This window comes from Apodemus sylvaticus, chromosome 18 (genome assembly GCF_947179515.1).
Source record: "Apodemus sylvaticus chromosome 18, mApoSyl1.1, whole genome shotgun sequence".
NCBI lineage: Eukaryota > Metazoa > Chordata > Mammalia > Rodentia > Muridae > Apodemus > Apodemus sylvaticus.
Window position 1 is genome coordinate 71,282,158 of NC_067489.1, and position 19,555 is coordinate 71,301,712.

General features: G+C 49.5%; 1 protein-coding gene across 1 annotated transcript in view; it reads right to left on the reverse strand.

Annotated features, from left to right (window-relative positions):
* Positions 1 to 25: 25 nt before the first annotated feature.
* The window catches only part of Sugp1 (SURP and G-patch domain containing 1), a 28,084-nt gene continuing 8,554 nt past the window's right edge, over positions 26 to 19,555 (reverse strand). The window contains exons 3-14 of the mRNA XM_052162241.1: positions 18,797 to 18,897; positions 15,688 to 15,906; positions 12,686 to 12,809; positions 12,263 to 12,363; positions 11,471 to 11,594; positions 6,871 to 7,232; positions 2,424 to 2,530; positions 1,800 to 1,977; positions 1,512 to 1,618; positions 697 to 842; positions 305 to 434; positions 26 to 174 (exon numbers count right to left, since the gene is read on the reverse strand). Coding sequence (XP_052018201.1) covers positions 148 to 174; positions 305 to 434; positions 697 to 842; positions 1,512 to 1,618; positions 1,800 to 1,977; positions 2,424 to 2,530; positions 6,871 to 7,232; positions 11,471 to 11,594; positions 12,263 to 12,363; positions 12,686 to 12,809; positions 15,688 to 15,906; positions 18,797 to 18,897 — 1,726 coding nt within the window. The 3' untranslated portion in view covers positions 26 to 147. The remainder of the gene's footprint in view (positions 175 to 304; positions 435 to 696; positions 843 to 1,511; positions 1,619 to 1,799; positions 1,978 to 2,423; positions 2,531 to 6,870; positions 7,233 to 11,470; positions 11,595 to 12,262; positions 12,364 to 12,685; positions 12,810 to 15,687; positions 15,907 to 18,796; positions 18,898 to 19,555) is intronic.

The window sequence follows — 19,555 nt, forward strand, 5'->3', positions numbered from 1 at the left end:
ACAACAGGAACTGGGATGCTGGACAGATGAGCATTGGGACTTTAATACACAGCACAACACTTGTGAAACAGGGCAGAGATGGATGCCAGAACATTCCACAGTCCAAAGATGGCCAATCTGAAAGTAGACTTTGTGTTTCCAGAATATTCAGTAGTAGGGCCGTCTGGGGTTGTTCTGTGGAAGGCCAAAAAAAAAAAAAAAAAAAAAAAATCAAAGGAGTGTTAATGGAAAACCATAGATCCTCCCTCCAGAACATTCCAGGCGGCAGAGCTGACATCCTGTGAGGAGTCAGCGAGGCACGCACCAGAGGGTTGGGCCGGAAGCGGTAGGCCAACATCATCCTCTTGCGAAAGGCCTCGTACTCATCATCCTCCTTGGAGAGCTCAGCTGGCCGGTCCATGCCAAAGCCAGCTCCATCGATCGTGGTGGCACCCCTGCGGAAAGCCAGCAGTCATGAGTAGGACCCAGGATGAGACAGACAGGAAGGGTACAGGGTACTGGGTCGGACACTGGTGGCAGAGCTGGCAGGTCCTAGACTCATCCAGACATGGGGTCAGAGGCCAGCTTCAAGGTCATGCAGAGTGGGTAGGTAGCAAGGCTCCACACACTAGTGAAACCAGACTAGTTGTCACTAGTTCTGGAACCGCAGGACTTGTCCACGCGTGTGCTCCCTGAAAGCCCTGTGGCAGCACTCACTTGTTCACTGGGTTCTTGATGCCCTGGCCCTCAGTGCCTAGCCCCTCGCCCTCCTTCCAGCCCATCTTCATGAGCATCTGGTAGCCAATGTTTTCCACCGTCAGCTTAAATTCCTTGTACTCTGAGTAGTCTGGCTCTCTGCCCTCCTGCAACAGAAGAGGAGAAAGTTGCCAGCCATGGGGACTACAGCTGTCCAAGCCCTAGTTCTGACTCCATTGCCTGCCCCAATTATCTAGTTAGCCTCAAGCCAAACTGGTACCACCCATGTGCCCCACCCCTCAGTGGCTGACTCCACGGGAAACAAATCTTTATCCTTCTGCTGTCTCCCAGGGGCTGAGCTTCCAGGCACTCAAGTCAAAAGTGGTAAGGTGACCATTCATTCACAAGGCCCATTTGGGACATTAACAGTTTACTGGCAAACAGTAGCTCATGTTCTAAGAGCAATTTGTTCTACACACCCGGCTTGGGAACAATCTGTCACACAGAATGCTAACAGACGTGGCTGTGGGATAGATACGAAGAGAAGCCAGTTCATGCCTCATCAGCCCACTGGTTCTTGAGCCCACCAGTCGGGCAGCATGCAGGGCGATACCTTTCTGCAACTGGATGGCAGAGGTACATGACAAAAGAATAAGGCTAGCCTGGTCTACACAGTAAGTTCCAGATCAGTGAGGACTGCATGACAAGACCCTGCCTTAAGAAAAAAAAAAGCTATCCCTGTGCCCCAGCTCTGAAGTGTGATTTCCTGTGGCTGGAAGACACTGCACTATGCGTTAGGTCCCGTCCTGACAGTGCCTGCCCATCAGCTTCCCCACCTTCAGGGCCTTGAAGGTCTCCATGAACTTCTCCAGCTCATCAGGGGGCAGAAAGTCACCGATGAAGTGCTTGCCCCGACCCATCTGTGTCAGCTGCTCTGCCCACTCTGCTCAGAGAGGAGAGGAAGAGGAGAGGTAAGGGAGGAGGCAGTAGTGATGGCAATGGTGCTACTTCTGGATTCACCTCCCTCACTGAGGAAACCGAGGCAGAGGTGGAGCCTCTGAACCATGTACCATGACCAAGGGGTGCAGGTAAGTGGGCTTCACCCTCCTTTCATGCCCATGTACCCCGCGTCTTGTCCATCTCCATGCGTCGCAGCTGGTGCTCCCAGGTGCCCAGCTCACTGTCTACCTCCTCATCACTGTCGTAGCCATGCTGGTGCTGCTGCAGCGCCTTCTCCCACAAAAGCTGCATGTCTTGCATGGCACGCTTGTGTTGCATAATCATGTCATACATCTGCTGCATCTGTGACGTGGACAGGCAGGCGCTCACTGACAATATCGCCCTACTCAGAAGAGCAGGGCGGGGCAAGAGCTACAACTTGTCACACCCATGTCCCAGCATGGATAGGGACTCTCAGCCACAGAACAAGGACAGTAGCTGACATCAGTCTGAAGGCCTATGATAAGGTGGGGCTAGGAGCTCTGGGGCTGGGATCCCACTTAACCTACCCGGCTGACCCCTCGACAGTAAGGTCAGACATCATTGTGTCAGATCATCAGGGTCCCAGAGAATAGAATACCCAGACAGTGGAGGAAGCTGGGAGGGGAGATCAAATGGGAGACCTCTCTGTAGGAGCAGTCTCTAGGCCCCGCCCCGCCCCTGTGGACTCCTCAGTTAGCACTCATACACTGATACTCACGTAACCCTTCATCTAGGGGCAGAGCTGAGTCACCCGCCTGTGGCCTTACCTCCTGCTGCTCCTTTAGCTGCTTCTTCTGTGCATCAGACAGCTCTGTGACACCCACCAGGCCCACAGGTTTCCCCTTCTCATAGCCAAGGCCCTTGAGATCCTGAACTAGAGACAGAAAACAGAGGACAGAACAGTAAGAAAGTGGCACCCCTGGTTTCAACTCTGCCATGGCACCCCATACAGGGTCCAGGCAGACCCAGAGGAGCTCCACTGTGGTAGAGGCACTCATGTATTCTGGTTGTTCACATCTTTAGAAAGAAGCCTCCAGGAGGCTTCACAACCCCTTAGCCACAAAATGTGGCTAAGGATCAGAGAGGGTCCCATATCCCAGAACAGAAACCTGGCCTGAGTCCTCAGTCAGTACCACACGCACATGCTCTCCGGGGTAGACACCCATTGAACTTAGTCGGACACAAGACTCTACCAAGTGGCTCCTTCAGGGAAGATAACCAGCTATCCCCAAAGCTACTGACATTTACATTTTGCATTATCTTTTGAACTTGGGGTGGAGCTGTGCTGATCCTCGGGGAAGTGCAGTTATTGCCAGTCTGGTTGACAGAAGCCACCAAACACTCTGGGAAGGGAAGCCAGATCTCTACATGCTCACACACAGAACGCTCAGGAATGGACTGAGTCCATGGAGTCCTCGGGGCTGGGGTACTCCCCTTCAACTACCCACCAGGGCTGGATGCTGTTCAGGGGCAGTGTCTGGCCCATACACAAGGAGCCCTAGGTTTCATGCCCAGCAACATGTACACACGTACACACACACACACACACACAGAGGCCAGCATACATGAAGCCCTGGGCTTTCCTAGGCTCCCAGTGCACCCTTGATCTTTGCCTGAGGAGTGTAGGAGCACACATGGGTGTGGAGGACCCATGAGGCTGAGAAGAAGGGACCTTTCTTTTGTTGGCCACTCCACCAGTGGCAGGCAGTGAGTGTCTCAGAGAGAGACAACACGGACCACTGGGATGAGAACCTAGGCCTACTGTTTGGAGCCTGTGCTGCTACTCTGGACCACAGCTGTGGTGCCTTCGTCTTCAGGGCTCTGGATTTTCTGTGGCCAGCAGAAGTCCCCAGCCTGCTTCTGGTGCAGGCTGTTTCTTGGCCCTCAACTGGCACTGACAAGCTCAGGAGCTTTGCTCCTTGCACGGCTGGAGATGTCTGGATGCCCACCCACAGGCAAGCCCAGGACCCAGGAGAACAGCCTTTCCTGTGGAGCTGTGCTGCTGGTCTTACGTAGTTATATGACAAGAGGGAACGCTGACTGAGAAAATGCCTCCAGAAGATCTGGCTGCTCACAAACCAATGGAGTGTTTTCTTAATTACTGACTAATGGGGGAGGGCCTGGCCCATCATGGATGGTGCCATCCCCGGGCTGGTGGTCCTGGGTCCTACAAGAAAGGAGACTAAGCAAGCCACACAGAGAAGGCAGTAAGCAGCACCCCTGTGGCATCTGCATCAGCTCCTGACTCTAGGTTCCTGTCCTGATCTCCTTCACTGGTGAACACTGACGTGAAAGCATCAGCCAAATCAACCCTTTCTTCCCCAAGCTGCTGCTGTTGATGGTGTTTCATCAGAGCAAGTGACCTTAACTAGGACAGGGGCCGCTTTCTTGCTAATGTGAGCGACTGGGAGGGGCCGGTCCAGGACGAGCTTGATGGTCAGAAAAGTTCCTCAGTCACTGACGCCAGTTTAGACGACAAAAGACCACCCCATACCCATGTGAGCTCGGGACAAGAAATAAGAGATAATGCTGGCTGTCCCTCAAACAGCTGTGAGAAGTAAAGGTCAAAGGTGATTCTATGATGAATATGTATGCCATGTGCTTCATGGACAGAGAACAGGACCGTCTGTGTGACCTGGCTCAGAGGCTGACCATAAACCATGCACATGGACAGACAAGACAGAAACAGACATGCTTCTAGCACACACATGGTGGCACACACATCCTAGCATTTGGGAGGCAGAAGCAGACTGATCTCTGAGTTCAAGGTCAGCCTAGCCTACCTAGTGACTTCCAAGCTGCACAGTGAGACCCTGATTCACTGACTGAAAAGATCACCACCAACAAATCTACTGGGCTGAGAGATGGCTCAGCAGTGAGTGCTGGGTGCTCTTCCAGAGAACAGGGGTTCATTCCTCACCATCTACACAGTGGCTCACAACCACCAGTAACTCCAGCTCCAGGGGATCTGATGCCACCTTCTTCTAGGCTTTGAATGCATCAAGCATGCATGTGCTGCCCAGACAGCCTTCCCTGTGGAGCTGTATTGGCTGGTTTTATGTAGTTACTTGGGAAGAGGGAACCATTGACCCATATACATTTAAAAAAAGTCTCCAAAACACACTAAGCAAAAGTTGACAGCACTGACAGCACTGAAGGGGAGAGGGCATCCTGCAGGTTAGAAAGCTGTGTGCTACTTTGACACCAGCAGCCGGGGATGCTGGGGGGTGGAGCCCAGGACTTGTAATGACTGACAGGCCAGCTTTCACTGCTAGACCACACACACCCAACCCTGTAAATGGGTTTGTTTTCTTTCTTTCTCTCTTTCTCTCTTTCTCTCTCTCTCTCCCTCTCCCCCCTCTCTCTTTCCTTCCTTCCTTTCTAGGATTTATTTATTATTATATGTAAGTATACTATAACTGTCTTCAGACACTAGAAGAGGGCGTTAGATCTCATTATGGATGGTTGTGAGTCACCATGTGGTTGCTGGGATTTGAGCTCAGGATCTTAGGAAGAACAGTCAATGCCCTCAACCACCAAGTCATCTCTCCAGCCCTGAAAATGGGTTTCTAACAACTGTTGCAACAAGTTGTACAGCAACTACACAAAACCTCAGCAAGGGCTGAGGCTGGAGTGGTGGCAGTAGGCTTGTCCACCATGCTGGAGAGGAATCGGTCGAGAGCACAGACATATACAAGAAAAAGCCTCGTGGTGAAAACACTGAAAGCGTTCCTGGAAGACTGAGGAGCAGAGAAGATGACCCTGTTTCTGTTGCTTCTTAAGTCATATGGTGATACACAGATCCTCACCAGAGTGAAGTTAGGAAGACAAATGGGAGCCGGGCGGTAGTGGTGCACGCCTGTACCTTGGGAGGTAGAGGCAGGTGGATTTCTGAGTTCGAGGTCAGCCTGGTCTACAGAGTGAGTTCCAGGACAGCCAGGGCTACACAGAGAAACCCTGTCTCGAAAAACAAAAAACAAACAAACAAAAACAAAAACAAAAAAAGGCAGAGTCTGACTCCAGACAGATGTCAGACTTGCCACCTGCAGGAGACAGCCACTCATGGAAACCCAATCCAGAGAGAGTGGTACACATGCCATCCCAGTACTGGGAGGTAGAAGGGGGAGGATCAGAAGTTCAGTCAGTGTCAGTCACATAGTAAAGATCTGAGAATAGATTCAGTTACATAAGACTGTCTGAAAAAAGATTGGAAAACTGGAGAAATAGATCAGAGCTTAAGAGCACTGGCTGCTCTTCCAGAGGACCTGGGTTTGATTCCCAACACCCACATGGAAGCTCACAACCACTTATAACTCCAATCCCAGGGGACAGAGTACCTTCTTCTGGCCTCTGTGGGCAACACATATATGTAGTTCTCAGATATACATGCAGATAAAACATCCAAACATATAAAATAAAAATAAATAAAGTTAGTCGGGTAGGTTACACCTGTCACCTGAAAACACAGAGCTCTATTAAGGCCCTGGGTTTAACACTAGGCATCAAAAGCAATGTATCATTTGTCCTTTAACGTTTCTGTCCTTGTTGGGGAGGCATCTTCACTATGCAGACCTGGCTAGCCTGGATCTTACTATGTAGACAGAATTGGCCCCAAACTCAAGAGATGAACCTGCACCCGCCTCCTGAGTGCTAGGATTAAACTGTGTGTCATCATGTCCAGCACTCTATAACGCTTAATCTTATTTTCCTGCCCAACATACACAGCCTCTGGAGTAAAGTACTACTTATTACACTTTGCCAAGAATGGTAGAACACACCATCCTGATATCAAGGAGATAAAGGACTGGGGTTCTGGCCATCCTCAGTTACATGAGACTCTCAAAACATTGCCCACTAAACCAAAAACCACAATGAGACTGTTTCATAGCTACCAGGACGGATACGTGAGCATGTGCACATATGTTCTGAGACAGGACTGGCTTGGAACTTTCAATCCCCTGATGTTGCTTTCTGGAATGACTGGGTGTGCCACCAAGCCTGGCTCTGAGTATGTAACTGTATAAAAGGGCCACGGGTAGTCACAGGCTTTAGTGTTGGTGAGGTCCGAGACCAATTCCCAATGGAGACTGAGCGCTAGTTCCAGTTGCACAGATGCTATACATAAATAGCCCAGAGTACCCAGCCACAGAAGGGAGTAAAATGTGGCCCATGTTCTCATATAACCCCTAGGACCACCAAGAAAGGGCCCCCAACCTGACAGAGGTGACGGGGAGGCGTCCATGTCCCTCTGTGCCAGTTCCGCAGGGGGAAGCTCCACTTTGTCCTCTTCAGGCCCCCACCGGCTCTTCCGCTTCCTCTTCACGGCGGCTGTGGAGGTGGGCTTCCCGGGGATGGATGGAGTGGGGTTGACAGCGGGTGCTGGGGCCACTGGAGTGGGGCAGGCAGTGATGGGGGGCACAGCCCCTGACAGGGCTTCTGGAGCAGACTTCCGCCGCAGGCTGAGGTTGGGAGCAGGAGCAGGGAGGGAGCCTGTGGAGCCCGCCTTGGCTTTCCGGAACTCCTCCAGCTTTTGCTTGTAGTATCTGTACCCTTGGCTGTTGGGATCATAGAGAAAACTGCAAAAGAAAGTGGAGGACACCATAGCCAGGCTGAGAGCTGGCCCTGCTGCTGGGGTAGAGCAGATCAGGCTGCATGCACTCAGAGTGGCAGCACCGTTGTCTCCTCAGGTCTCACCCAGAGGCTACTGCAAGCCTGGCCACCTATCAGGTGCCATCAGTCACAGAGGCTCCTGCTGGGGATGTGACAGGTACCCTCAGAACCTCCAACACAGCAGTGACCTTACATCAGAAGATCCTTGGTAACTATACACAGACCTTGGGTACCCCCCCTTCAAATCCAGTATCTCTAGTGAGTCCCCAAGGGCTGACAATGAAGGACACAGCCCCACCTTACAGTAAGTGGCTTGGGGACAGAAGCACTCTTCCTCTAGAAGCTGTAGACAGAAAGCTCACCTTTGTCCTGAGGCAGCTGGGAATACAGTAGGATTGAGGCAACAACTCCAGCTCCTCTCCACTCCCTGTTTCTCTGACAGGTAGAATGGAGTAACTTGACCCAGTGTTCCCAGTCTCATGTGGCAAATACCAAGAAAGACCCTGGACTGAGGAGCAGACCTGTACCCAGGAACCTGGAGGCTGATCCCAGCAGAGCGGGACCTAATAGAGAGCTGGGGCATAGGTCCCGCGGGGTCTGCCTGAAGCCTGACTAATGACTGTCTTATGCTCAGGTGCTCTGTCTCTCCTATAAAATGGTGTAGTTTGAACAGAGACCACACACCTTCCTGAGGGCAAAAATGAGCTGCAACTGATTCAGAATGCTTGAAGCCACAGAGACAGTCCTGCTCTGTGCAGTTCGCACACAGGCAGAGGTAGCTGCCTTTGAAGAGTTTCACCGAGTAGCTTGCAAAATTCTTGGTGGGGCACCAGAGGACACATGAGACCATAGCACAGGATCAGACATGGTGGATTCCTTTTGCATAAGCAAGGACCCTCTAAAAGCCCCATGTGTCTGCATGAGCCCTTGGAGACAGCTAGAAGAAACCTGCCAATATCTGCCATCTGCAGGGGGGCAGGACAGGAAGAGTGGGAGATGGTGGTATCTCCTTTGTATTCCTGGGCCATAGTCTAAGCATGACCAAAAAAGACCACTTGTAAAAGAGACAAGGGGGTTGGAAAGATGGCTCTGGGGTTAAGAGCACTGGCTGCTCTTAAGAAAGACTAGGGTCTGGTTCCCAGCACCACATGGCAGCTCACAACAGTCTAGTTCCATAGGCTCTCACATCCTCTTTTTCTGGCCTCCGTCACATGGTGCACATATAGGGAGTGTTAAAATTATTATAAATTTTTTTTTTTTTTTTTTTGGTTTTTCGAGACAGGGTTTCTCTGTGTATTTCTGGCTGTCCTGGAACTCACTCTGTAGACCAGGCTGGCCTTGAACTCAGAAATCCACCTGCCTCTGCCTCCAAAGTGCTGGGATTACAGGCATGCGCCACCACACCCGGCTCTATTATAAATTTTTTTAAAGAAAGATTTTGTTTTTAAAAAGAGACAAAGCAGCCGGGCAGTATTTCAGTATTTGGGGCATGCTTCCCAAACCACGCTTCCTGCCTCGGTTTCCTTGCCCCTGGGAACTCATATCTGAGAGCTGGAAAGACGTCTCAGTGGTTAAGAGCACTGGCTGCTCTTCCAGAGGTCCTGAGTTCAATTCCCAGGAACCACATGGTGGCTCACAACCATCTCTAATGGGGTCCTAAATCCTCTTCTGGTGTGCATGAAAGCAGCAACAGTATACTCACATAAAATAAATAAAATCTTTCAAATAAAAAAAGAACTCAGCATTTGAATCAGGCTATGCTGGCTCATGCCTTTAATCCTAGCACTATGGAGACTGGGGGAGGTGGATCTTTTGAGTTCCAGGCCAGCCTGGTCTACAGAGTCAGTTCTAAGATAGTCAGTTCTATACAGAAAAACCTTGTCTCAAAAAAAAAAAAAAAAAAAAAAAAAAAAAAGAACTTAGTATGCCAGGAACTGACACACGTGGTAAGAGGCTAGTTGTAGTAAGGTGCCTTTGGCTTTCTGAGAGGTGGTTACAAGGGGCTTTTTTCTTTTTGTTGTATGTTTGAGAAAGGGTTTCACGGTGTAGCCCTGGCTGGCCTTAAACTCAAATCCATCTGCCTCTCCTCTGGAAGTAAACCACAACACCCAACTCACCAAGCATTGAACTGGGGTATCCAGGGGACCAGGAGTGATGGGCACACCTTATAAGCCAGGAATGCCAAAAAGCAGGTGGACCGCACACAGAGGTCCCCAGCAACGGCCTACATGGCAGGCCTGGGCTTTATGGCCCTCATATGTAGTCCCAAGTGCGATGGTTAGTTTTCAATGTCAACCTGACACTATCTAGAATCCTTTGGGAAGAGTGTCTCAGTGGAGGACATCTGGGTCAGACTGGCCTATGGACATGTCCGTGAGGAGTCATCTTGACTACATTAGTTGAGGTGGAAGAGCTGCTTACTGTAGGAGGAACCATCCCCTGTACAGAGACCTCCACTCTGTAACAGAGTGGAGAAAGTGCATGGAGCACATTTACTCGTTCTGTTCTTGACTGGCTGTAACTAGCTACTAGCAAGTTACTGTGGTCTTTCTCCCGAGAGCCAAAATAAACCTCTTTGTCCTTAAGTTGCTTTTGTCAGGGACCTTTTTCACAAAAGCTGGAAATAATTTTAATTCAGCAAATAAGGCTGAACTGTCCATTTCTTTCTTTCTTTCTTTTTTATTTTTGGTTTTTTTTTTTTTTTTTTTTTTGAGACAGGGTTTCTATATGTAGCCCTGGCTGTCCTGGAACTCACTCTGTAGACCAGGCTGGCCTCGAACTCAGAAATCTGCCTGCCTCTGCCTCCCAAGTGCTGGGATTAAAGGCATGTGCCACCACCGCCTGGCTGAACTGTCCATTTCATGAGAACTCACATGCCTTGTGGAAGCCAGAAAACAAATGCCCCATCCCTTACCCAGTCTGGTGAGTGTGAAAATAGTTTTCTGTCAGCCACCTTTTTGTCAGCCTTCCCGCATCTCAGGTTGGCTCAGTGACAGTGACAGTTATTCTAAGGCTTGGCATCTACTGCCACACCTTTAATGCAGACAAAGTGCTAGGCAAGAGGCTTAGGGCCACTTGAGCCAACTACGTGTCAGTAAAGGCTGGATAGGGGCGGACCATGCCTCCTGAGAGGCTGGAGATCACAGGACAATTCCATCACTCTTCTCAGCAGTCTGTGCCAGAGCCCTCCACAGCAAACTGAACATGAAAAACAAGAGTTCTTCTTTAAGTTAGCTCAACTAGATAACTTTATGGGGTCCATTAGGCTGTGTGTGGTGGCACACACCTGTCATACCAGATTCCACAGACTAATATAGGAGAAACAGGAGCTGCTGGTAGTTCTCACTGCACTTCGACTCTGCTGATCTCGTCAGCCCCACAGCACACTGCCCTCTAGACCACAGAGCAAATGGCAGAATGAGTCTCAACTTCAGAATTGGTGTATTCACCCACAGGTGGGTCCAAAAGTGATCCAGCCCTGTTTGGGATCAGATCACAGGATGCATTCCCTCTCCTCACACCTGAAGACTCCTGATCCCTACTGCTCACTCATCATAAAAGACATCCCAAGACTACACCCAATATAAACCCTCCTGTGAGCTATGAGTCCAGCCAGCAACTGACATTTGTTACAGGCAACAAAGTAATTGGGAGAAAGAGACCTAAAAATCCAGTGTGTCTGCTCAGATACCACTAAGGAAACATATTCATGAGCTCTGAAGTCAGAAACGCAGGCTAGCCCAGTGTGATAGCACTCGGGAGGCAGAGGTAGGCAGATCTCGAGTTCCAGGACAGCTTGGTCTAAGGAGGTAGTTCCAGAACAGCCAGAGCTACATAGTGAGACCCTGTCTCTTAATAAGAAAAAAGAAAAAAGAAAAAAAGAAATTCCTAGGTTAGAGTCCCTGTCTTTTGCATAAGCCATGGCTGGGGTGAGCTGAATTTGAAATATCCCCCACAGACTAATGTTTTGAACACCTCATCCCTTTAAGTGGTAACTCTGGAAGGAGCCTTTAGGAGGGATCTATTAGAGGCTCTTCAAGCCATAGTCTGGCCCCGATCCAGGTGTTCTCTGCTTCCTGGCAGTGAAGACACCATAAACCACTCTACTTTCCCAGCCACAATGGAGGATGGCCTCCAAACCATGAGCGAAAACAAACCTTTCCTCCCTCCAGTCTACTGTCTATACGTGCACCTAGAGCTTTACCTGAAGGCCTGATTCTCACGGTTGTTCTGGAGGGCGATGGTCTCCACTTCAGGACCCCCGTCTGCTATGAACCTGGCCAACTTTTCTGCAAGGTTCTTGGCCTCTTCGTCCTCTGGGGGTGAAACTTTAAGCAGGCTGTCAGTACTGAGCTCAACTCACCACACCCAACAGCCTAATTCCTGCTAAGAGCCCCTCGGAAGTGAGCGGGGCTTGGCTTAGGAACGGTGCAAAGAGAGACAGGCAAACAGGAATCAGATTACTATTGGGACCAAAGTTACAGAAATATCACAACTATACAATCCCACCCCACCCACCCCACCTTGAAAGTAAATGGCATTGGGGGGCTCACCCTCTTTCCTGGGGAGGACAAAGCAGAAGTGTGAAGTGATTCAATCATGTTTCACATGTCAGACTCCTGTTGCCCGTCAGAGCCCCTGACCCAGAGACCACCCTGCCCACCTCCTGCTGTCTGTGCAGAGCCCGGCTCCTTAGCCTCAGCCACCCCTGCCTTGGGCACAGATCCTGCCAGGGATAACTAGACTGATGAGCAAATACTCCCTTGGCCCTTTCCCATGTCTGAATGAGCATCCTCATAGAACCCCACCCTCATGTGGCTCCTGACAGGCCACGACCCTACACCCTAGAGCCAAACCTGATGCTAAGAATACAGTTGTGCCCTGGGGGGACCTGCAGGAATATTGGTGTACCCACAGGGGGACTCCCAGTGCCCATGAGGGCACAGGGTCTGGCTGCCCACATACCAGTGTTCCCTACCTTACTCTGACCACTTACCTTTCTGGGTGGCTGTCTGTGGCTTTTGGACTTCTTTCCTGATCTCAGCTACCTTCTTTCTGTAGTACAGGAACTCCCTGCTATTCTTATCATGTAAAAATCTGGAAAGAAGATTTGGACATTGGAAATGAGTTCAGTGGTAGGTGAAGCTGAGGCTTCAGTGCAGGGCATTCACAAAGTGCCTAAGGCTGGGTGCACAAACTGCACAGTCTACCCAGGAGTCTACCCCCAGTACTTCCTTCCAGATAACAGTAATACCCTCCTTTAGGGCTGAGACGTGGCTCAACATTAGAGTCCTTGCTTAGCACATAAGAGGCCCTGAGTTTTACCCGGAGTTCCCTGGCCTAGGCTGTGTGTCAACTCTCCGCACTTCTACGTGTCACCACCAATGTGAGCAGCATGGCCCTGCCCAGCAGTACTCACGTGAAGGCCGGGTTATCCTTGTAGTCCTCCATAGCTACTTTCTCTAGCTCGGGGCCTCCTTCTGCCACAAAGCGGGCCAGCTTCTCTATCACTCTCCGAGTCTCGGCTCCCTCTGGGGGTGAAACTTTAAGGAGGCTGTCAGTACGGGGCTCCACCTCACACACCCAACAGTCACTAGGTACACTCTTGCTATAGACCGCAACGACAGAGGGAAGAGGATTGGGAGATGCAGGAGGCTGTTGACCACCCATACACTCTGTGGAGGGTGCTTCGTCTCCACAGTCAGACAATCTGGCAGGGCCTGTAGCAGGTGAGCCATCTTGAAGCTAAAAGGGCCACTGAGAAGCGGGGAAGTCTCTCTCTCTGTATGTTAATGTTCTTTACAAAAATTATTTTTAAGCTTCTGTGTATGAGTATTTTACCTGCATGTATGTAAGTGTGTACAATAGAAGCCAAAAAGGGTGTTTGATCTCTTGGAACCAGAGTTAAATGTGTGAGATACCATGTAGGTCCTTTGAACCGAAACCACATCCTTTGTAAGAGCATAAGGGTGCTTAAACCATTGAGCAACCTTGCTAGCACTACATTTTTTTTTATTTTTTATTATTTGTTTATTTATTTATTTATTTATGCTAGCTTTTAGCATAAAGTATTGGTTCCTTTTCATTCTAGGTCTTCCCCTTCTACCCTGGACTTTGTTTTGTTTTTCTGTGTAGCCCAGGCTGTCCCACAAAGACTTGGAGATAAGGATGGCCTTGAACCTGCGGCCAGGGTGCCGGAGTTAAAGATGAAAGCCAACATGCCCGGGGGCTTTTAAGAGACAGTGACTTCTTTTGAATGCGTATTTATATGTACATGTGAGCACTTGTTAAGAAGAGGCCAAAGTAGTTCTTCCACCTTCTTTCTTTCATTTTGTCTTTTTAACAGACGTGCTTTGTTTGTAGTGTTCTGTAGTATGGGTGTCTGTGCCACGTGAACAGCGGCTGCAGATGGCTGTAAGCCAGCCGTGGGTGCTGGGAACCAAACAGGTCCTCTGAAAGAGCAGCAAGTGCTTTCAATTGCTGAACCATCTCCCCAACTTTTTTCTTTTCTTTTTAAAATTTTAATTTCTAGCCTCGAAATGGTTGCTCACGCCTGTAATCCCAGCACTTGGGAGGCAGAGGCAGGCGGATTTCTGAGTTCAAGGTCAGCCTGGTCTACACAGTGAGTTCCAGGACAGCCAGGGCTATACAGAGAAACCCTGTCTTGAAAAAAATAAAATAAAAATTTAATTTCTGATTTAGGGTCTCCCCTGGAATTTGTCAGGTATACTAAGCTGGCTGAGTAGTAAGCCCTACCTGTCTGCACAGTGCCAGCACTGTGATTACAGCAATGTCACCACATCCAGCATTTTCTTTTACTCTTCAATGTAGGATTTGCAATCAAACCCAGCAGGTCCCCATGCTTAGAAGCCATGAGAAAGTCAAGCACTTTCCTGACTGAGCTATCTTTCCAGTTCTAACAACGTCACCTTTCAGAATGATTACATACTCTGATCTGAAGACCGGATAGACTTCAGTTCACTATCTGGAAGCTGGCTCCCAAGATATTTCTGCTGGACTCCCCTTGACCCCGTCATACAGCACTCTATGGTAATCTCCTGTAATCTCTTGCACCCCCATACACTCACAGCCAGCTGTTTAGCAAATGGTCTGTGTTTGTGCTGGGAAAGTATGCTAGCAGGTGCCCTCTGGGCACCAGGACACCCACTCCAGTTCAAGCACTACCTCATAGATAGTGTTAACTTTTGGTTTGTTTTTATTTTGAGACATATTGGTCCTTGGACTAGTTTAAGGCTAGCCTAAATTCCCCATCCTCTTGCTTCAACTCCTGAGTGCTGGGATGACAGCCCTGTACCACCATGCCTGAGCTTATGCTGTTGTAGGAATGGAGCCCAAGACTCTGTACCTGCTAGGGAAGCACTGCACCAGCTGAGCTGCATCCCCAGCCCAAGAGCTCTCATTACAGAGGATCAGCTGCCTGTATTACACAGGTGAGACTTGCGTTTGCAGTTCTCTTTGGCCTAGTCCTAAGGCTGAGTCTGTTAGTCACAGTAATGGATTGTGTCTTGTTATGAGTATCACAAGGAAAATAGCTCACTGTCAGCTGATGTGTGGCCATTAGGGTAGACGCTGAGCCTGTAGCTAATCTCATATTCCTTGCTGCTTGGTTGCCAGGAAGCACAGGAATGGGATAAACCATATAAAGGCACACATGACCTAAGAAGGGTCCAGTGAGTCCTGGGGTATTTTGTGTAGGATTTCCTTCCAGATTCATCTTCCTACTAGCATAGTTAGAATACTACCTGATTTCTGTGTACAGAAGCAGGCATGTTTAAGGCCCTATCAATCAATGCCCCAAACAGGTGCCAAGGCCTTGAGATGAGCTGGGAGGGAGGCCCTGTAGTGCATTAGCAGAGCCACAGGAAGGGGCAGAACACCTGAGACGTGCTCCCCAACCTCGTCTGGGGACCCTCATCCACAACAGGTTGACATGTCATAGCTAATGAGCACTCTGTGCTCTGTGTCAGGATGCACAGCCAGCTCTCCATAGGGTCTTGCTGTCTGTCACAGGGCCTTGTTCTTAACAACATGGAATGGATTACTAGATAAGCACTGTCAGTCTGAGACCAGAAACCACCTTCCCATGTTGGAGTGCATCCTCCCATCCTCACATTCCAAACCTCTGGCCCAAAATGTGGAGAAAGCCAAAGCAGCTCCTGCTTCAGTATACATGAAGCCTGTCCAGGAAAGTCTTCTATGGACCAGGACAGCAGCCACGGTTCTCAGAACAGGGCTAGCTAGTACTCTTAGAAGGGCTGCTCCAGAACTTGCCACGGTGGCTTTCTCTGCCCAAACTCACCTAGGCAAACGTGAGCTGCTGACCCGGCCACAGCACTTTGCCCCTGGCTCTGGGCACGGCTGCCGGATGGTGGGAAGAGGCATGGCAGCCCTATAACTTACCTTTGATTTCCAGCCACTGCTCATAGTCCTCTTCCTCATCATCATCAGGGGACTGGAAGACACTCGGGCGGTGTGCAACAGGCAGCTGTTTGGCATGTGAGTAGTTCTTCACAGGGCCCATTGGGCTACCCAGCCCCAGGCCCGTTCGCTTGCTGAGCAGGAGGGGTCTCTTCAAAGAGCTGGGTGTTGGCATGCTGGGAGGGGCTCTGGGGGCTGAATCTGGGGTTGGAAAAAAGAAAACACACTGGAGATCTGCAGAAGGCACTGTTGTGTGCACACTGCCATTATACAGACACCGCAAACATCCCAGACCTCTAAGCATCCCTGAGTGCTATTTCTAGGCCAGGGGAAAGGACTTTCAGGGTTCCGAGCTGGAAGAGGACAAGCCAGGGCCTCAACACAACACGTCCAGAGTAAAAGGTAGGTCAGTTCCTAGGTGAGATTCCAGCCTCTACATTCCAGATCATAACCTTTCATTTAAAGAATTATTTATTCTGTGTATGAGTACACTGTTGCTGTGTACAGACATACCAGTAGAGGGCATCAGATTCCATTACAGATGGTTGGGAGACACCATATGGTTGCTGGGATTTGAACTCAGGACCTCTAGAAGAGCAGCTAGTGCTCTTAACTACTGAGCCATCTCTCCAGTCCAATCACAGTCTTTGTAAACTGGCCCTGAGGCCCTGAGGGTAAAGGACATGAACAGTATGGTATGTCCTCCTCTGACAAAGGCTGAGTCAGCTTGAAAGTCTTTCCGTAACAACAAGCTCCAACTAGGCTGTGCCTGGATATCCACCCTCTGGGGTAAACTGGAGGATGTGCTGGGGTACACATGGTCCCCTCCTAAGATCCCACATGTAGACAGAACCTGGGGATGAAGACCTACAATCCCAGCTATTCAGAAAACTGTGGCAAAAGGACTACGTTCAGGACCAGCATGGGAGACAGAGTGAGTTCAAGGTCCAACTGGGAAATCTCAACCAAGTCTTATCTCAAAATGAAAAGCCAAAAGAGAGTTCCTTTGTGGTGGAGCACTTACTGAACATTCATGAGAACCCAAGTTTAGTACCACTACCCTCTTTCCCCACAAACAAAACCAATCCCATGGGTGTGACAAGGCGAAGATATCGTGCTCCCTGGGGATGGGCAGGTGGGCTGGGGCAGAGGAAGCTCCACACTCCAGACTTATCTTCCAAAGTCTCAGTTTATAAGCATAAAATGGGTTCCTGGCTACACAATGCCTTAGAAACTGAATACAGCCATAGATCTGTAGGTTCCCTCTGGGTATAAAGAGAATCCCTTCTTAAACAGAAAAGCGTCCAATGAGAGAGGCTATGATCTACCCCAAACGATGCTATGCACTGCTGAGGACATGATGACCACAGGACTCTCAGACACGACCTGCCAGCAGTGGGTTCCTATGAGGTGGAGGTGAGGGTGGGGGCTATGCCACAATTCCCCATGTGTTTTTCATTACTAAAAAGATCCAGTGCTGGACAGGTGGTTCAGCAGTTACGAGCACTTACTGCTCTTGCAGAAAACCTGGATCCAGTGCCCAATATCCGTATCAGGTCTCTGGCACCTAAGGGCTTCTGCAACCACAAGATGCATATGAACTCATACAGGCCCACAGGCATATGACTTAAAATCAGATCTAAAAGTCTTAATGAAAAATGCCAGGTAGTGCACACCTTTTATCCCAGCACTTGGGAGGCAAAGGCAGGTAGCTCTCTGAGTTTGAGGCTACCCACTACAGAGTGAGTTCCAGGATAGCTAAGCGAAGACCACATAATGAGATCCTATCTTTTTTGCTGGCTGTTTTTATTCATTTACTTATTTTAGATTTTTAAGGTGTGAGTGTTTTGCCTGCATTTGTATCTGTGTACCAAGTATGTGTCTAATATTCCCAAGATAAGTCTGTGCTGGACACCCTGGAACTGCAGTGGTTGTGAACCACCATGGCAGTGCCAGCAACTGAACCTTGTTCTCTGCAAGGGCAACAAGTGCTCTCAGCAGCCCTGAGAGAACCTGTCTAAGAAAAAAGCAAGCACCAGGTTAGATCTTACGCCTTTAACTCCAGTACCCGGGAGGCAGAGGCAGGCGGATCTCTGAGTTCAAGGCCAGTCTGGTCTACAGAGTGAGTTCTAGGACAGCCAGGGCTACACAGAGAAACCCTGTCTTGAAAAACCAAAAAAAAAAAAAAAAAAAAAAAAAAAAAAAAAAACCCAAAAAACAAAAAAAAGCACGCAAGCAAACAAATAAGCAAGAACAGAAAGAACAGAAAAGAAAGAGAGACAGAGACACAGAGACAGACAGAGACAGAGAGACACAGAGACAAAGAGACACACACAGAGAGAGAGAGAGAGAGAGAGAGAGAGAGAGAGAGAGAGAGAGAACAAAAAAGCTCAGACGCTGGGCCCATGTCTTGTTTGCCACTTCCAGGCTCTGTTGGGCTGGTGCTCGCCTAGCATGTGTGACGTCCTTGGGTTCCATCCCCAGCACCACATGGGGCATACAGCTCATGGAGGCAGGAGAATCAGGAATTCAAGATCATCCTTGACTATACAACAGACTGAGTCCAATGTAAGCTGCATGAGATCCTGTGTCAGAACTTAAACACGGGAGGCATAGCATGGCAGTGCAGGCCTTTCGATCTTAGTCCTGGGGAGGTAGAGGCAGGTGGGTTTCTATGACTGTCTGGCAAACCTGCTCTATAGGATGAGCTCTAGGACAGCTAGGGCTCCATAGTGATACCCTGTCTCATCAAAGGCTGTGCGAGCTGTAAGGATAGTTTGGTGGCTAAGAGATGGCTTGCTATGCTATGCAAGCAGAAGGCTCCGGAGCCCCAGCCCCAGGCCTCACATGAAAAACATTCTAAGCAGACATGGTACATGCCTTTAATCACAGCACTTGGGACCCACTCATACCCACTGGGAATCCTCTGTGCCCGTCATGGGACATGTAGGACCTGACCCTTCTGGTAGAAGCCTGTTGGTCATATATGGAACAGTGAGGGCATTTAATGGTCTGAGGTGGGAATTGTCGCTCACAATGTTCCGGGAATCTGGGTGACAGAGGTTGGAGTGGGAGGGCTGGCTATACTCACCTGTGCTTGTCTGTGCTTTCTGTAACTTCAGAAATTGCTGCAGGAAGCTGCCATCATTGGCAAACTTGTTGGAGATGCAGGAATTATGTGTATCGGCAATTCTAGAACCAAAGCAGAGACAAGAGTGAGCTGTAGAGAAAGGTCAAGAGCCAATGACAGTGTTAGTCCACTGACATTTCTGGCCCTATACCCACCTGTGTTCTCCTGCCGAGAGGCCCAGATTGTAGCCTCAAAGATGTTAGGGACAACAGCTGAGTGCAGGGTACAGGCATGTGTGTAGAGGGCTAAGTGCACTCTGTCTTGGAGAAAATAATACACAGACTTGGACTACTGCTGCCTGAGTCCCAGCTCTGTGGTCCCAATCAATGGCTTACGTTCTTTTCCCGAACAGTACACGTTCTTCAGCTAATTAAAGACCTGGCTATTGTTTGCCATGTGTCACAGCTTTTTCTAAAGTAGGATGTGCACTTGATTTGTGGCTTTAGTTATTTTGAGACATGATCTCTCTCTCTCTATAGTCTTCGTTGTGGTAGAACTCACTATGTAGACCACGCTGGTCTCCAATTCAGAGATCCATCTGCCTCTGCCTCCTGAGTGCTTGGATTAAAGGTGTGCACTAGCACACTCAGGTTTGTGGCTTTATTTTGTTTGCTTTTAAGTCAGGGTTTCATGTAACCAAGGCTAGCATTTAACTCCTAATCTTCCTGACTGTACCTCCAAGTAGTAGGATTGCATTGCATATGCCACTGAACCTGGAAA